Source organism: Crocodylus siamensis, chromosome 2 (genome assembly GCF_052110815.1).
Source record: "Crocodylus siamensis isolate JL-2025a chromosome 2, ASM5211081v1, whole genome shotgun sequence".
NCBI classification, from domain to species: domain Eukaryota; kingdom Metazoa; phylum Chordata; order Crocodylia; family Crocodylidae; genus Crocodylus; species Crocodylus siamensis.
In genome coordinates, this window is record NC_143396.1 from 286,706,114 (window position 1) to 286,719,720 (window position 13,607).

At 49.0% G+C, this 13,607-nt stretch overlaps 1 protein-coding gene across 2 annotated transcripts in view; it reads right to left on the reverse strand.

The window, feature by feature from the left end:
• Positions 1-13,607, reverse strand: part of DHRS7 (dehydrogenase/reductase 7) — a 46,272-nt gene that overhangs the window by 7,978 nt on the left and 24,687 nt on the right. Inside the window, exons 4-7 of one of the 2 annotated variants that reach the window (XM_090034310.1) lie at positions 12,186-12,425; positions 5,276-5,398; positions 2,867-3,082; positions 2,181-2,367 (exon numbers count right to left, since the gene is read on the reverse strand). In XM_090034310.1, the coding sequence (XP_089890436.1) occupies positions 2,329-2,367; positions 2,867-3,082; positions 5,276-5,398; positions 12,186-12,425 (618 nt within the window). In that variant the 3' untranslated portion in view covers positions 2,181-2,328. Of the gene's footprint in view, positions 1-2,180; positions 2,368-2,866; positions 3,083-5,275; positions 5,399-12,185; positions 12,426-13,607 lie in introns of those variants that run through there. The other variant, XM_090034308.1, reaches the window with a different exon arrangement.

The following is a 13,607-nucleotide window of genomic DNA, read 5'->3' on the forward strand; positions in this document are numbered from 1 at the left end:
CAGCTGGCAGCACCAGCCTCTGGTGATTTGGCTGGCAGATTGGGGGCCTGCCCGCACCCCTGGGAGGAGTCCGGCAGAACCCTGCAGCCCTCCTGCAAGTGCGGGTCCTCAATCTGCCTGCTGGATCACAGGAGGCTGCTTCTGCCATCTGGGATGGGTGGCAGCCTCAATCTTCCTGGTGCTGGGCGTGGGCAGCACCTAGCTCTCGCAGGTGGCAGGAGCAGCCTCCTGTGATCTGGCAGGCAGATCAAGGATCCCCCTCACTCCCAGGAGGGCTGCAGGGCTCTACTGACTCCTCCCGGAGTGTGCAGAGGGAAGGGGGGTGGTCCTGATCTGCCTGCTGGATCACAGGAGACTGCTCCTGCCCCCTGGGACAGCAATGGGCACAGCCTGCACCCAGCGCCAGGAAGACTGGTGCTGCTGCTGGCCTCGGCCAGCAGCAGCAGCCTCCTGGCATTTGGCAGGCAGCTCGGGGCCTGCCCGCACCGCTGTGGGGGCTGTGCCGGACTGCTCCAGGGAGTGCAGGACCCACGATCTGCGAGCCGGATCACAGGAGGCTGGGGGGGAGGGCAGCAAACTGGGGCAACTGCCCTGGGGCCCATGCTTTGTGGGGCCTCCTAGAGCTGGGCAGAGTAGCTGTGGTGACTGCACCGCCGCCAGCTTAGCGTCTAGCCACTCCCCACCTCCACTGCTGGCACTGCCACCAACGGCGCTGCTCTATCCAGGGCAGGTAGGATTGGTGCTGGGGCTGGTCTTTAAACTTTTGAAACGTTTTCAGTGCCCTTCTTTTGTTTTGAAGACTTCCGTTTCCTTTCAATTTCACTGTTTCGAGCTTGAAATGCATTGAAACCGCTTCAAAGTGAAACAGCAGGCAAATTTTGCAAAGCTCTAGTGCTTAGGACTGTGATTCAGTCACTACTTTGGCAGGTGATGTTCCCCTTCTCAGCAGTGTCATACCACTAAGGAGGGAGGATGGCCTTGTGAGTGATAGATTGCTAACTGGGACGCTTTGGCTTTAACCCTGGTTCTGCATAGGTGCCCTGAGACTGCTTTTCCAGGCACACAGCCCAACTACTTCTATATTGGATGCTTCTGGCGCTCACCCTGTAGACTTGCATGGATATTCATCTCTGATTTCAGGGGAAATTTTTGCAGTGCAGATACCTCCAGTGTCTAATTCCCCTGAAATCAAAGTTAAGCTCTTTTATGTTACAGGAGTGTAGCTGTTGTGCTCCTACTAGAGATGGGAGATCGCTGCCCCAGCGCTCCAGGTGTTTATAATAACATTTCCCTTGCATCTTGTGAAGGAAAACAGCTTCAGCCAGTGGAGTTTAAGTCACACATCTTCCTCCAGCTTTGGTTGCAAGCTAGGGGTTAGTGAAAGGGCCTGGAAGCTGGGAAACATGGGTTGGAGTTTGCACAAAGGGAAATGAACCCAGATGTCCCAGCTCAGTAATGGGAGCACTAGTCCAGGATCTGTTTACTAAGAGGAGAATGGCAGCAGGCCCATCTCCTGCTGCCCAAGACAGGGCTTAAGCAGGGCTGTGGGCTCTGCTGTGGGAGCAGTGCCCTAGAAGTTAGATACCACAATGCCATCTTGTGACACACCCATCCCCTTGTGGACTTAAAATGCACCCACAAAGACCAGCCTCTCCACAGCAGCTTCAGTGACACTTGCAGAGGTGAAAGTAGCCCAGAAAGAAGAACAATGCCCACAACCAGCACGGACATTTCCCTTCTCTCCTGAGCAGATCAGCCCATGTGATGCCATCGTACATCACTGTGGACTTGAAACTTTACACACAGGATGCTAAGTCTGTGGTCCCCAGACTGAGGTAGCTAGCTCTTGTAGTATGGTAGATGCCATATAATACCATGCTGGTCTGTGGGCTGAATCTTGTGTGCTAGGTTGGTCTGTGGCCCTGCTCTGGTAATTAATGCCGTAATTAATGCCATGGGTCCCCCACTGCCAAATTTCCAGAGTCATGGGGAGCCCCACAGGCTGATGACATAGCTCTAGGGGCTGCATTTGGTCCATGGGGGCCATATCTTGGTCACCCCGATCAAAACAGGAAATTCAAGACAGCAGGGAGATAACGCCTCCTGATCCGTTATTGCTGTGGTAAGCCCATGGAAGGACTGTATAGAAGTGTTTAGAAATATGTTTTTCTTTAAGTACATGTGCTTAGAGTTGTATTTATTACTTTTGTCAAGGTACATGATGACAAAAGTGCTATGGATTAAAAAAGCAAGGCCGCCACTTGAAGTGTTACAAGAGAAAAGATGCCCTCAGCCCCAGCTCCAAGTAGACATTGAGCAGGTCCTTCTTCAAGCTGCCTTCTTTTGATAATAAGAGACATCAGCATCCTGCAATGAGAACATAGCACTTCCATTTAGATATTCTCCACTTCCTGATTTTTTTCTGCACTTTGGAAAACTTTTGCCCAAAAGACTCGTGTTTCACTTGAAACGGCCTGTGATCAGACCATTCCTGTGCACATGGGCAGGAAGGGTGGTATGAAGGTTGCAAAGACTGCCTCAAACTTTCCCTTGTGACTGGAGTGCCTAACTCCTGTTCTCTTAACAGGTTCCTATACCTAGGACAGGGTCACTGTAAGTTAAATCTGAGAGAAGCACAACACTTGCCAAGCAATGTTAGTAAAACAAAAGGCTTTGCTGCATACACTGCATCCCCTGGGGGGTAGGATGGAAGTATATAGAGGACCTGAGAAGTATGGGTAGTATTGCTCAATTAGCTCCTGAAGTTGTTCCAGGAGCCCTTGTGAGAGTTGTTAGGCACAGAAACTACGGCTAGCGTTCATGTGCAGCAAGTGTGCGCCAAGGAAGGCTGGCCAGGCTGGCTTACCACTCCGCTCTTGAAGTTCTGTATTCTTTTCTTGCCCATCTTGCCCAACAGCCACCATGCCCAGGTGGGTGCATATTGCCAGAGGTAGCAGACTGCCAGGTATGGGTTGTCGCTGATCCAGGCTTCTTTCAGGTCGTTGACAATGCTGACCAAGATGAGCCGAACGCAGCGGTCAGTTGGCATCTTGTGGGATTGATCACCTGGCTTTTCTAGGGACTAGGAAGAAACAAAGGAGGTGAGGAGTTGGGATGAATTTTTGCCTGGAAAAAAAATGCTGCTGGCGAGTTTCCAATGTGCATGAAAGCAACCCAGTAAGAACACAGATTGGACAGTATTTCCTTGCTCCCTTGTTCGTCTCACATCCCAAAGTAGCTGTTCTACCTTGTTCATCTGCATGGATCACAGTTTATTGCATCTTTTTCTGAGTGTAATAAGATAGCAATACACAGAGCCCGGTGCTTTGCTCCGCAACTGTAGGGGCAGTAAACTAAAACTCCTTGGAGGAGCTTTAGTTTGCTGCACCCCAAGTTATTTCAGGCGCGTTACGCTGCGGAATTTCCTACAGCGGCTGGAATTAATGCGTGATATGCCACTAAGGCGTGCAAACACTGGCACCATTAAAACTGAAAAAGCATTTAGTCTGCTTTAAAGTGTCGTGCACGTGAGCCCTAGCGCATCTCCTGGAAAGTAGAGTGTGCAGAGGACAATCCTTTGTTTTAGTTTTTGTGTACTGGCTTTCTGGAATTTTGGTCAAATGATGTTTGCCATGTAACCTGGGCCCTAGTCCTGGGGCAGCTCCAGCCGAAATGCCAGGTGTCTGTTGTAAGAAGTTATATTTTTCCTCAGAAGCTTGCTGTGACTGGAGCTGCTCCCTAAAGGCTACTTTATCCCTGCGACCACTGCACCTAACGTAGCTCTAGCACAGTAGACTTGAGCACAGGTCAGCAATATATACACCGTGGGCCAGATCCAGCCAACAGCGCCGCTATATCCAGTCCACAGAGCTGAACTACACACCCATGCCAAGGCGAGCTGCATGAGCGCTTGACAGCTTCCAGCTGTGTCCTTACTGCCACTGCTGCTCCCCCTGCCCCCTAGCCTCCCCTCACTGTGGCATGGGTACAACTAGTAAGCTGCTGTAGATGCTGTTTTTCATGGCTGGGATGGACAGGTTTGAGTGCGTTTCATCAGAACGATTTCATTTGCCTTCCAAAGAGAAACTCCTCAACAGGCCTCAACTTCAGAACAAAAGCACTGCCTAACTTGTCGGAGTCCCAAATCTGACCTGCTTAACCACGGTTCATAATCTGCTATAAACCCAACACCCTCTTCCAGATCCAGAGTGCATTCATTTAAGTCTGCTAACCCCAAAGCTAAGTGTGCCTGAGGCAGGATACCCAACACCAGGTTTTGCTTAAGTGCAAGCTCCTGAGACTGTGCTCTTCAAAGCCTCAAGTGAAAAGCATCATGGGGCAGGCCGCTTCTCCTGGGCAGATCCCACCCCCAGCAGCGAGACCTTTTGCCATCAAGGAGCCAGGTTTTCAAGTGAAGTGAAAATACCAGTCAGTAGAGTTTTGCTCTTTATGGGGTTTCAATTATGCCAAGAGCTTTAAAAACAAGGCTGTTTTATTTCTTATGAAAATACGAAGGGGAGAGAATCTGCCCAGCATGGACTCAGCCTAGGTGGGGGTAGTTAGTGGACACACTGACAACATGTTCAACCCCCACTGCTGGTTTTTGCTAGTTTTTACTATGAGCGCTTTTGAAGTGGAAGGAGGCTTTCTCCCTCCCCTTTGGCCTCCAACAGGAAATGAGATGCCCGTCTTGGCCCTGTTGAATCTAGCAGCGACGCCAACAATTGCACCACAGTCAACTGCACAGGGAACATCTGTGAGAGGAACAAACAGTTGTCTACGTATTCAGCATTGCAAAACTGTGGTGGAGAACTCCATGCCCTTTCCCCATAGCTGCAAAGAGCAGCTGGGCAGAAGAACGGGTCCTTCTGCCATACAAAGCGAATGGTGTGGAGGTTTGACAGCACATATATCCCACCCTGTCCAAAAGGTTCATGGTGCCAGATCCCAAGCGGCCCCATGCAGAGCGGTGCACACCAGCCAATGCAGCTGAGGCACTTCAACACCCTTCCAGATGCAGGGGAAGGCAAGGCACAGAGCTTTCAAGTACTGAGCTCAGGAAGGGCAGGGGCTCCTAAGAAGTTAGGCAGCTAGTCTCAGTTCACCCTCTAGCTGGCTGTGCTAATCAGACAGCTTTTGCAGCCAGCAGTTTCAAGTTTGCTGGCACAGAGGGGCTGGCAGGGTCTGAACCAGAAGCATCGATTCAGGATTCCCTGGGCCTAAGGCTCAGCATTTCCTGTAGCCCAGTCTCAGGGGAGCCACGTCTGCGCCTTACCTTTGAGAGCTCTTCAGTAAAGACGTTATCTATGATCTTTGACTGGACAGGGCCCGGGCAGATGTTGGTAATGACAATTCCTGGGTACTCCCCAAGCTCTGGCCGAAGAGAGTTAAAGAAACCCTAGAAGAAAGGAAGCGAAAACCTTGTTATTTCCCTGCGTCTTGTCTACCCCAGCTACAGCGTGAAGATAACACTTACGCAGCTCCCTAGAGTGAACTGATTAAACCCAAGAGGCATCACTAATGAAGCCTGGAGCTCTAGGCATGTGCTGTGCAAGCTCCAGCTACTACATTAAATGCAATTACCGCAACTTTCCTTCATCTTTCATGTTTAGCAACCGACCTAAAGGCTTTTCTGGGTCCAAATGTGTTTAGCTAGGATGAGATTAGCTGAAATCATGGATGCTTTTCCCCCTTGCACTGTCAGCTGCACAATGCCCTTCCCTGCACCCAGGGCCCTTTGTCTGCCCATCTCCCATGGACTAAGCGCCCCAGGGGTGCGAATTTGAATGGCACTGAGTATCTGTAACTCCCATCTGGAGTCCACTGGTGCTCACAGCTTAGTGAATCATGTCAAGAGAAAAAGGACTGCAATAGCATAGGAAGAAGCAGGCCATTGCATTAAAACACCTACCCCCTTCCTCAGCTCCCTCTCCGCGTGACAAAGTAGCAAGAGCAGGTATGAGGCTTTGAAGTAGGGGGTAGCCAGCTTGTATGACAGGGAGAGTGCAAGTCTCCCAGGACGGATTTGAACGCTGGGACGTTCCATGAAGGCGCTTCTCCGTAGGCCTGTGCGAAGCAGCTAGCATTCACTTCGGATACGGCCGATTCGGGGGACAGCGATTCAATTCGCTGACTTGAATCATTGTCCTGAACTGATCTGGCCAAATCTGATTCGGAGATTCAACTGCTACTGAATCTGCAAATCAGCCAGGCCCACCCCCCCTGCTCTCCCAGCCCCGCAATGGCTGCCCACCTGCCCCAGCCCCTGGTATTTGGGGAAAAAAAAAAAGCCCTGATTCACTGGGTGCTGCTGGAAAACCAGGGTGATCCCTGCTGCCCCCATGCTGCATGGGGGACTTTGCACGAGCCCCCTGCCCCTGCCGTCCTAGCCCTGCCCGCCCCAGCTCCAACCCTCTAAGGAAAAAAAACCTGAGAAAACCCACAGACTCGCTGTTCCTGCCTGGTGGGGGGCAATCCCCACTGCCCCGTGGCTCTTCCACAAGCCCCCTGAAGCCCTGAGCCCGCTGCAGGAGCGGTGAGTCCCAGGGGTTTTTTTTTCCTGGCAATTCCTGTTAGCTAACTGATGCAGCTGTCTGCTCAGTGCTGGCTTCTGTGTGCGCTCTTCCTAGGCACCTACCCTGCCCCATGCATTGCACAGGGGTCCTGGGGATTTAACTCAGGGCTGCGGGTGCTACCAGGCCCCTCAAAAGCAGGATGGTGAGCTGAACAGTTGAGCCCCAGCCTCCTTTGTGAGCCCAGCCCTTAGCATCTAGGCCAAACGACAGCTAAGGCTGGCCAGACCCCAGGGTCCGGGCTGTAAAGGAGCATCTGGAAACTGGTTTGGGCAGTGTTGCTTTCTTTAAAGCTACAGAGCTATTTCACCAGAGGGCTGCAGCCTTCACAGACACCATAGGCCAAGCTCATAGCACATATCAGGGCCCCCAGGATTCCTGCTCACTCTGTGAGCCACCCCCATCCATTCTGGGGAGTCCCTGAAAGGTCCATCACCCCTTCTGCCTGGGGATCTGTGCATCACCCACCCCCTCGGCTCCCATGCCTGGGTCCCTCATTCTCCCCCCACTTTTGTTAGGCCACCAGCAACCTAAACCATCTCTTGGGCACATGAACAGAGCTCAGATGAACACTGCAATGCCTGAAGATACCAACAGATCAAAATGCCACACGTTTCATGAGACTGTCTCAGCTCTGAGGAATGCTGCAGCATGGCCGGGGACCCCAGGACGTCCAGGACCCGTAGGTTCTGGAAGCACAGAAGACCCACAAAAACCTCAGCGTTTGGACTTCAGGACAGCTCAGGAGGCCCAGAAATACTGGAATGGCCTTCCAGGCTCTAGGGAGGGGCTTGTAGGGTTCCCCAACTCCCATGGCAGAGGGGTGTCTGCTCCAGAAATGAAAGGTTCACAATTTCCAGCTCAGGGGAAGCTCAGGTAACTTGCTTTTGTCTACTAAAGTCAACAGAGGTAGAAGTTGCTGATCATATAAGGAGTGTGTGAAGACTTCATTGCTCTGTCTTCACGGCAGGTCTATGTACCAGGTGCACAGACTCCCCATTAACCAGAGCACTGAAGGTCATGCTCCTCTTCTCCCCACCCCACGAGACTCCATGTGCTAGTAATTATATGAATTGGTAGCCGGTAATTCATAATTATATGAATTATAGAATCACACACTCAAATCCATTATTCCCAATTCTTGACTGAAATGCTGCATGCTGCCAACTGAACAAGTATCAGTAAATAAAGGACTATTGCACATACTTCGTAGTCTCAGAAGCCACAGCTATTCAAGAGCTAAGAACTGAGGCTTTGTCACCACCCTGGCAAGCCTGCTATATACAGAGCTTTACAATCTATACTAGTATACGACCTCCTCCAAACCGAAAGTTGGTTCATTTTATAAATGTGGAAAAGGGCAAGGGCAGGACAGAGGATATCCACAACTGGACAGAGAGGATTTTCTAGTAAGCTCTGTTGGAAAAAATGCTGATTTGTCACAAGTGAAGCTTCCCCTGGGAACACAGCATGAAACTTTCCACAGGACATGATCCCCAGATCCAGGATAAAATTTCTGCTCAAAAATGTCAGAGACCCTTGCAAAAAGGCATGCCTGCCTAAGGTGCAGGAAGCCCAGGTTCAAGGATCTGCCCTGAGCACCAGCTGCTGGCTGTTTAGGCATGGTGCGTGTTGGGAGGCATGCGTGTGCTTCTAAATTCAGGATTATTAAAAAACATACAAGGGCATTGAAGGGTCTTGCACTCATCCAAGTGTAGACTAGGAAAGTATGAGATTTCAACCCCCTCCCCCTCAAACCAGCCTCTACCTTCACAGGATGTGAAAAGGTTTCAGTTCAGTTTTCTTTCTAACTCAAGGCTGAACTTGTTAAAGTCTTTTCTCTAAACACCCCCCCCCCCTTTATAAAATAAGGGACCCCCATCCTGAAGCCTTGCAATGGGTTATTTGAGGAGCAGATTTTAGAACCAGGAAAGAAGAAACCCTGGAGTCTGGCAGCACACTAAGGCAGGGGTTGCCAACGGCATGCATGTTGTGTGTGGCGTGTAGCAGATCATGGAGGGAGCAGAGAGTATCGCAGCAAATAGGGCAGGGAGCAGAAGGAAGAGCAGATCAGGTGGGGAAAGAGGATCAGAGTAGCACTGAGGAGAGAGTGTCTCGTGCTGCACCTTCCAAAAAGTTTGGCCCCACATGATTTCAAGGCAATGTTAAGGCCATGTTAGTGGCTTAATTGTTCATTTCCAAGGATCCTGCGTTTCTTTATTTTAACAGAACTAAGAGCTGCTTGCAAAGCTTTTTATTTTTTAAAGATACCAATTTACTCAACCTTCACAGCATCTTAGCCAAATTACGCCTAGGGATTAAGAGCGCACTGTGAGTGTTCATAGTATTGCACAATGGATGAAGTGGGTTTAGACAAAAAACCATGTCACAAAGATTACTAGCAGCCTGGTAGGTGGGGGAAACCCGCATTTATTCTTATGCTTGCTTCAAAATCAAATCAGAGCTGAAGCCAAAAGGCAGCTTGTCTAACGGAGATCTGCAAGATCCAGGCATTAAGAGCTACTGAGCAGGGGGCGATGTTTTTGGGCAGAGTGCCAAAAACACCCACATCCTCAACATGCAAGAGGTTGGTATGCTGGGGCGGGTGGCAGGGGAGATGCCAGGGGTCCGATCCTTGTTGTGGCCATGCAGCCCCAGCTCCTTCACCAGGCAAAACGCCTGTGCGCACCACACTCTGGCATGCATGCTGCAGGTTGCCTACCCCTGCTATAGTCTGGTTTGATCACCACAATAAATTACCATCACGTCAGCCATGCTAGGGAACACCAAGAAAATAGACCCCTCCATGCCTGTCAAAGGGCAAAAAAACCCATGGTCACTTTCTGGCCGTACAGCACTACTCACAGGCCCTCATGGAGCAGAAGTGACATTGCTGGTACAAAATAGCTTACCCCAGAGGTTACCTCTGTTGGGAAAGTGCTGGATGTGCTCTTCTGTTGCAAGGAGCATGCACATAGCTACTTCTCCCAAGTCAACTTCTAGCAGGTGCTGTTATAGCACTATGCCACTAAGGGGTGAAAGAGCTAGTTTGCACCCAGCAACAGCCACTGAAATGGGGTAGGGGAGTGAACCCACAAGGCAGCCCAGGTAGGAACTGTCCCACATGGTAAAAGTTACTACACAAGTTTTTATAGGGTAGCTTTACTATTTTGTATAGTAAGTCTGTGGGATGGGGACTCCCCCTTTACTGTGTAACTGTCAGTTTACTATGCAGGGAGCGTGCGCCTCCTCCCTCTGCCTTAAATGTGCTCAGAGTGAAGCCTTCGGCCTTTTGTTGCCTTAGGCACTGAAGAAGCGGGAGCACATGGGTGGGGTCTGTTTCAACAGCACTGTCCAATACGTACATTGGCCAAGAGCTCCGGGTAATCTAATCACTGGCCATGCTCTGTTGTGTTGTCACTAGAGTCTGGTTTATTCTTCCAAAGCTGTGCTGTTTTCACAGTACTGGCCACTTGCACATGTTAAGGGAACAAGCAGTTCTGGGTCAGGAAGCGAAGCAAAGTCACTTGTGCGTCTGAGTCAGGAGTTGAATGAAGCACCATTTTTTAGCATCACCGACCAGAATTGCAGTTTAAGCTCCCAAATCACTGCTGTGTGTTAACAGGAATTCACAGAACAATGTTAAAATCCAGATCGCATCTATTCACAAGTAGTCGCCAAAAAACCAGCTGCAGCCAGCCAGCCAGGGATCAAGAAACAGTGGCCATGTTGGTGAGAAGAGAGAGCAAAAAACCCCACCCCCCCAGTTTGTTGCAAGGCATGTTGAGACAGAAGGGCAGGATGCAGATGTCTGGTAGGTTCATTGTGAGAAGTATTTTGTGGCACTAATACTCTCTGGCCCTACCAATGCGAGCGCTCTCGATACTCGTGGCTTTCAGAGTTCCTTCAGATACTCCTGCCGCAAGACAAAACTTGAATTCCTCAAGGAGCTATTGCACCTTTCACAGTCTCTCTTTTACTGAAGTACATCAGACCAGACCAGACCAGACGTCTCATTCTTATTTGAAATAATTCCTTGTTTGATGTTACTTGGGATTATTACTAGGGATGTGTACATTTGGGGATTTTGCAAGAGTATTTTGCCTCTGGCTGAGATCTGAGCTAACAAGCATGAGAAAAAAGAAAAAGCACTCTAGCATCTACTCAAGCTGTCTTTCCGCATATTAGGGAAATATATATCTGATGATGAAGTGTCATGGTTTTCTAGGTCACAAGTTAAGAGCTGGCCTCAGTAGGAAGATGCCAATGGCAACTGCAGTGGGACATGCTAGGGCTGTTTTATGGGGTTCTGGTGAAGACTCCCCACGCTTCAGTAGGTGCTGGAGGGAGAATTCAACCTTTGGAAGCCCTCAAAAGCTCAGAGAAAGGCTCCAAAATGCCTGAGGGATACCAAAGAGCTGCATTGCAGCTCGGAAGTAGGAGCCCCATGCCATTGGTAGGCAAGCCCGGTTAGCTGCCCCAGGCAGGGAAATGTACAGTCAACTAACCCACCCTGCTGCGAGTCCAGTCTGGCCGCAGATTGCCAGCCCCCGTCTCCCAGCTCAGCACTGTTACCCTGCGTGCATGTAGTGAGCAAGGGAGGCAAACATGTACTCATTGTGACCAAACCTAAAAAGGTCCAGGGCAGAGTGTGGTTCTTCTGCCCCTTGCACCTGCACAACCAGGATCCACGAGTTTGGTTGATTATGGAATATGGGCTTTTCTGACATGGCTCTTAAGAACAGTTGGGGGTGGGATTTGTGAAGTGTGTGTGTCCACTTTGCTATTCTGATTCCAAAATGTAAAACAGGAAAAACCTGCACTGGAAATGGACACTGTGCGAGTTCACATTGCTTTCAAAACCCTGCGAGTTCTGCGCAGCCCAGGGTTTCAGTGCAACAGGTTTAGTTTTACACTGGTATGTAAAGCCTGGCAAGGGCAGGAGGGTGTAACTGGCTCTTCTGTACCCTGTTTGCATTTTGGGGATTTCATCATGCCCCTTGACAAAGGGTCACACCTGCTCTGTGACTACCGTGTTCTCCTTGAAGCCTCAGCTCCTGGAATCAGTGATTACGACAGACTCAGCTTTCATTTTACGGTCTCCTTCCCTCATGGTTGTGGAGAAAGAATATAAAAAATGCATTGGAAAGCAGAGAAATAAATCCCCTAAAAGCAAAGGAAGCTTTAAAAGGAGACTGGAGGTGTCATTTTCGAAGTCTAGGTTGTGACTATCGGATCTTAATGCCACCTCACTTTCTCTTTAATAAAAGGGAACAGTCCATTTGTTAGCTGTGCATGAGTTCCTACGAATTCCCAGAGTCAGCTGTTCAATATCCACAGAAGAAAAGAATAGGACAGCGATGGGTGTTTGCTTGTACAGACAATGGGAGAAGTGGTTTCTTACATAACCAACCCAAGGAGATTTGAAGACCAGAAAAAAAAAAAAAAAGCCCACAGCGAGTATAAACTCTTGCTCAAACTCTTCTCATGAGGGTCTCTGTCTCGCTAGTCTGTGCCAATTACAAATCTTTTGCTGCAAACACTGAGCCAGACATTAAGCTACAACCTTACTCTATGCACAAACAGGACGAAAGCTCCTGGAGTTAATCTTACCTGCAAGGCATGCTTGCTAGCACAGTACCCGGTGGCAAGGGGGGCTCCCATGATACCCATGACACTGCTCACAGTGACGATCTTCCCTTTCTTCCTTTCGATCATGTGATTCAAGACGTGCTTTGTTAAGGAGATGGTGCCCAGGTAATTAAGCTCCATAATGGCACTGTAGACGTCCACGCTCGTATCCACAAACAGGGAGCGCTGGGAGCGACCTCCATTGTTCACCAAAACATCGATCTTTGGGAAAGCAGCAGCAACAAGTCAAACCTGTTTCCTTTGGAAACTAGTATCTGCAGATGCAGTGCAGACTTGACCCAGTTCACCCCCAGCCCTTAGTATCTTCTAGCTTTGTAGCACTGAGCCAGTATTTACTGCTAAAGAGGACACTCAAGCATTCAAACCATTTCAGGATTAGGGTTAAAGTCTAAACTGTGGTTCAGCTCATTTTGAACGCAACTTGTATGTTAACCAGCAACAATCAGACTGTTAGAGAAACACTGGTCAGATGGAAAACTACATGTTGGCCCCACCATTTCTAAGCACCACTGTAACAAGTAACATCCAACACCCAGTACCTACCGCATGATGATCTTTGTAAGCAAACCCTTCTGCCTACGTGGGGCATTACTGTAGTAGACAGAAACAGGTAGCAAGTGTGCAAAACTGGCAAGGGGGGGCTGGAGTTGTGGCCTGAAACTTTGCACTCAATTCTTAACTGACTGGATTCGACTGCTGTCGCCCCTTTGGTTTCATACCCAGAACTGCCCATTTGGAGTAGAACAGCTACACACCAAGAACAAGTGTGTTCAGTTAACTTTGTCTCATCTACATTTCCACCACAGTTGGAATTAGAATAAAAGATAATGCTGGAGATAGGACATGAAACTTTAAACTTGCATTTTTCATTCAAAAACATCAAATGGATGACACGGTAAGTGTGTTGCATTTTCAGTGGGCCTCAACAAAGAGTTAAAAATTCCACCATAACCAATTGAATGGTTATGTCATTGGCTATATTGTACAATCAACTGAGTGTGAGTCACAGTCAACTGAATCCTTGAACTCTCAGACCATTAGCCAGAAGTCACTAGCTCATTCTTGCACCCGTGTATCATATCACTGAACCCAATGGTGAACCCATACAGTGGATAAAAAATTAACAATTATTTGAAGATTTAAATTGGATATTTTTTTTCCAGTTTTTTTTTGCCAAGAAGCTTTAAAAAATTCAGCTATATAAAGACAGTTTTAATTTAAGATGGGTTAGAGCTCAAAGATATCATCATGGAATAGGGATTATAACTTCTAATTACAGACTTTACATACTATTAGAGACCGTTTTCATGCAACCTTCTCAGAAAAGTCACAAAAGGTCATGGACTATATTGGGGCTCAATCTTATGGGGTTCCCAGAGGCTG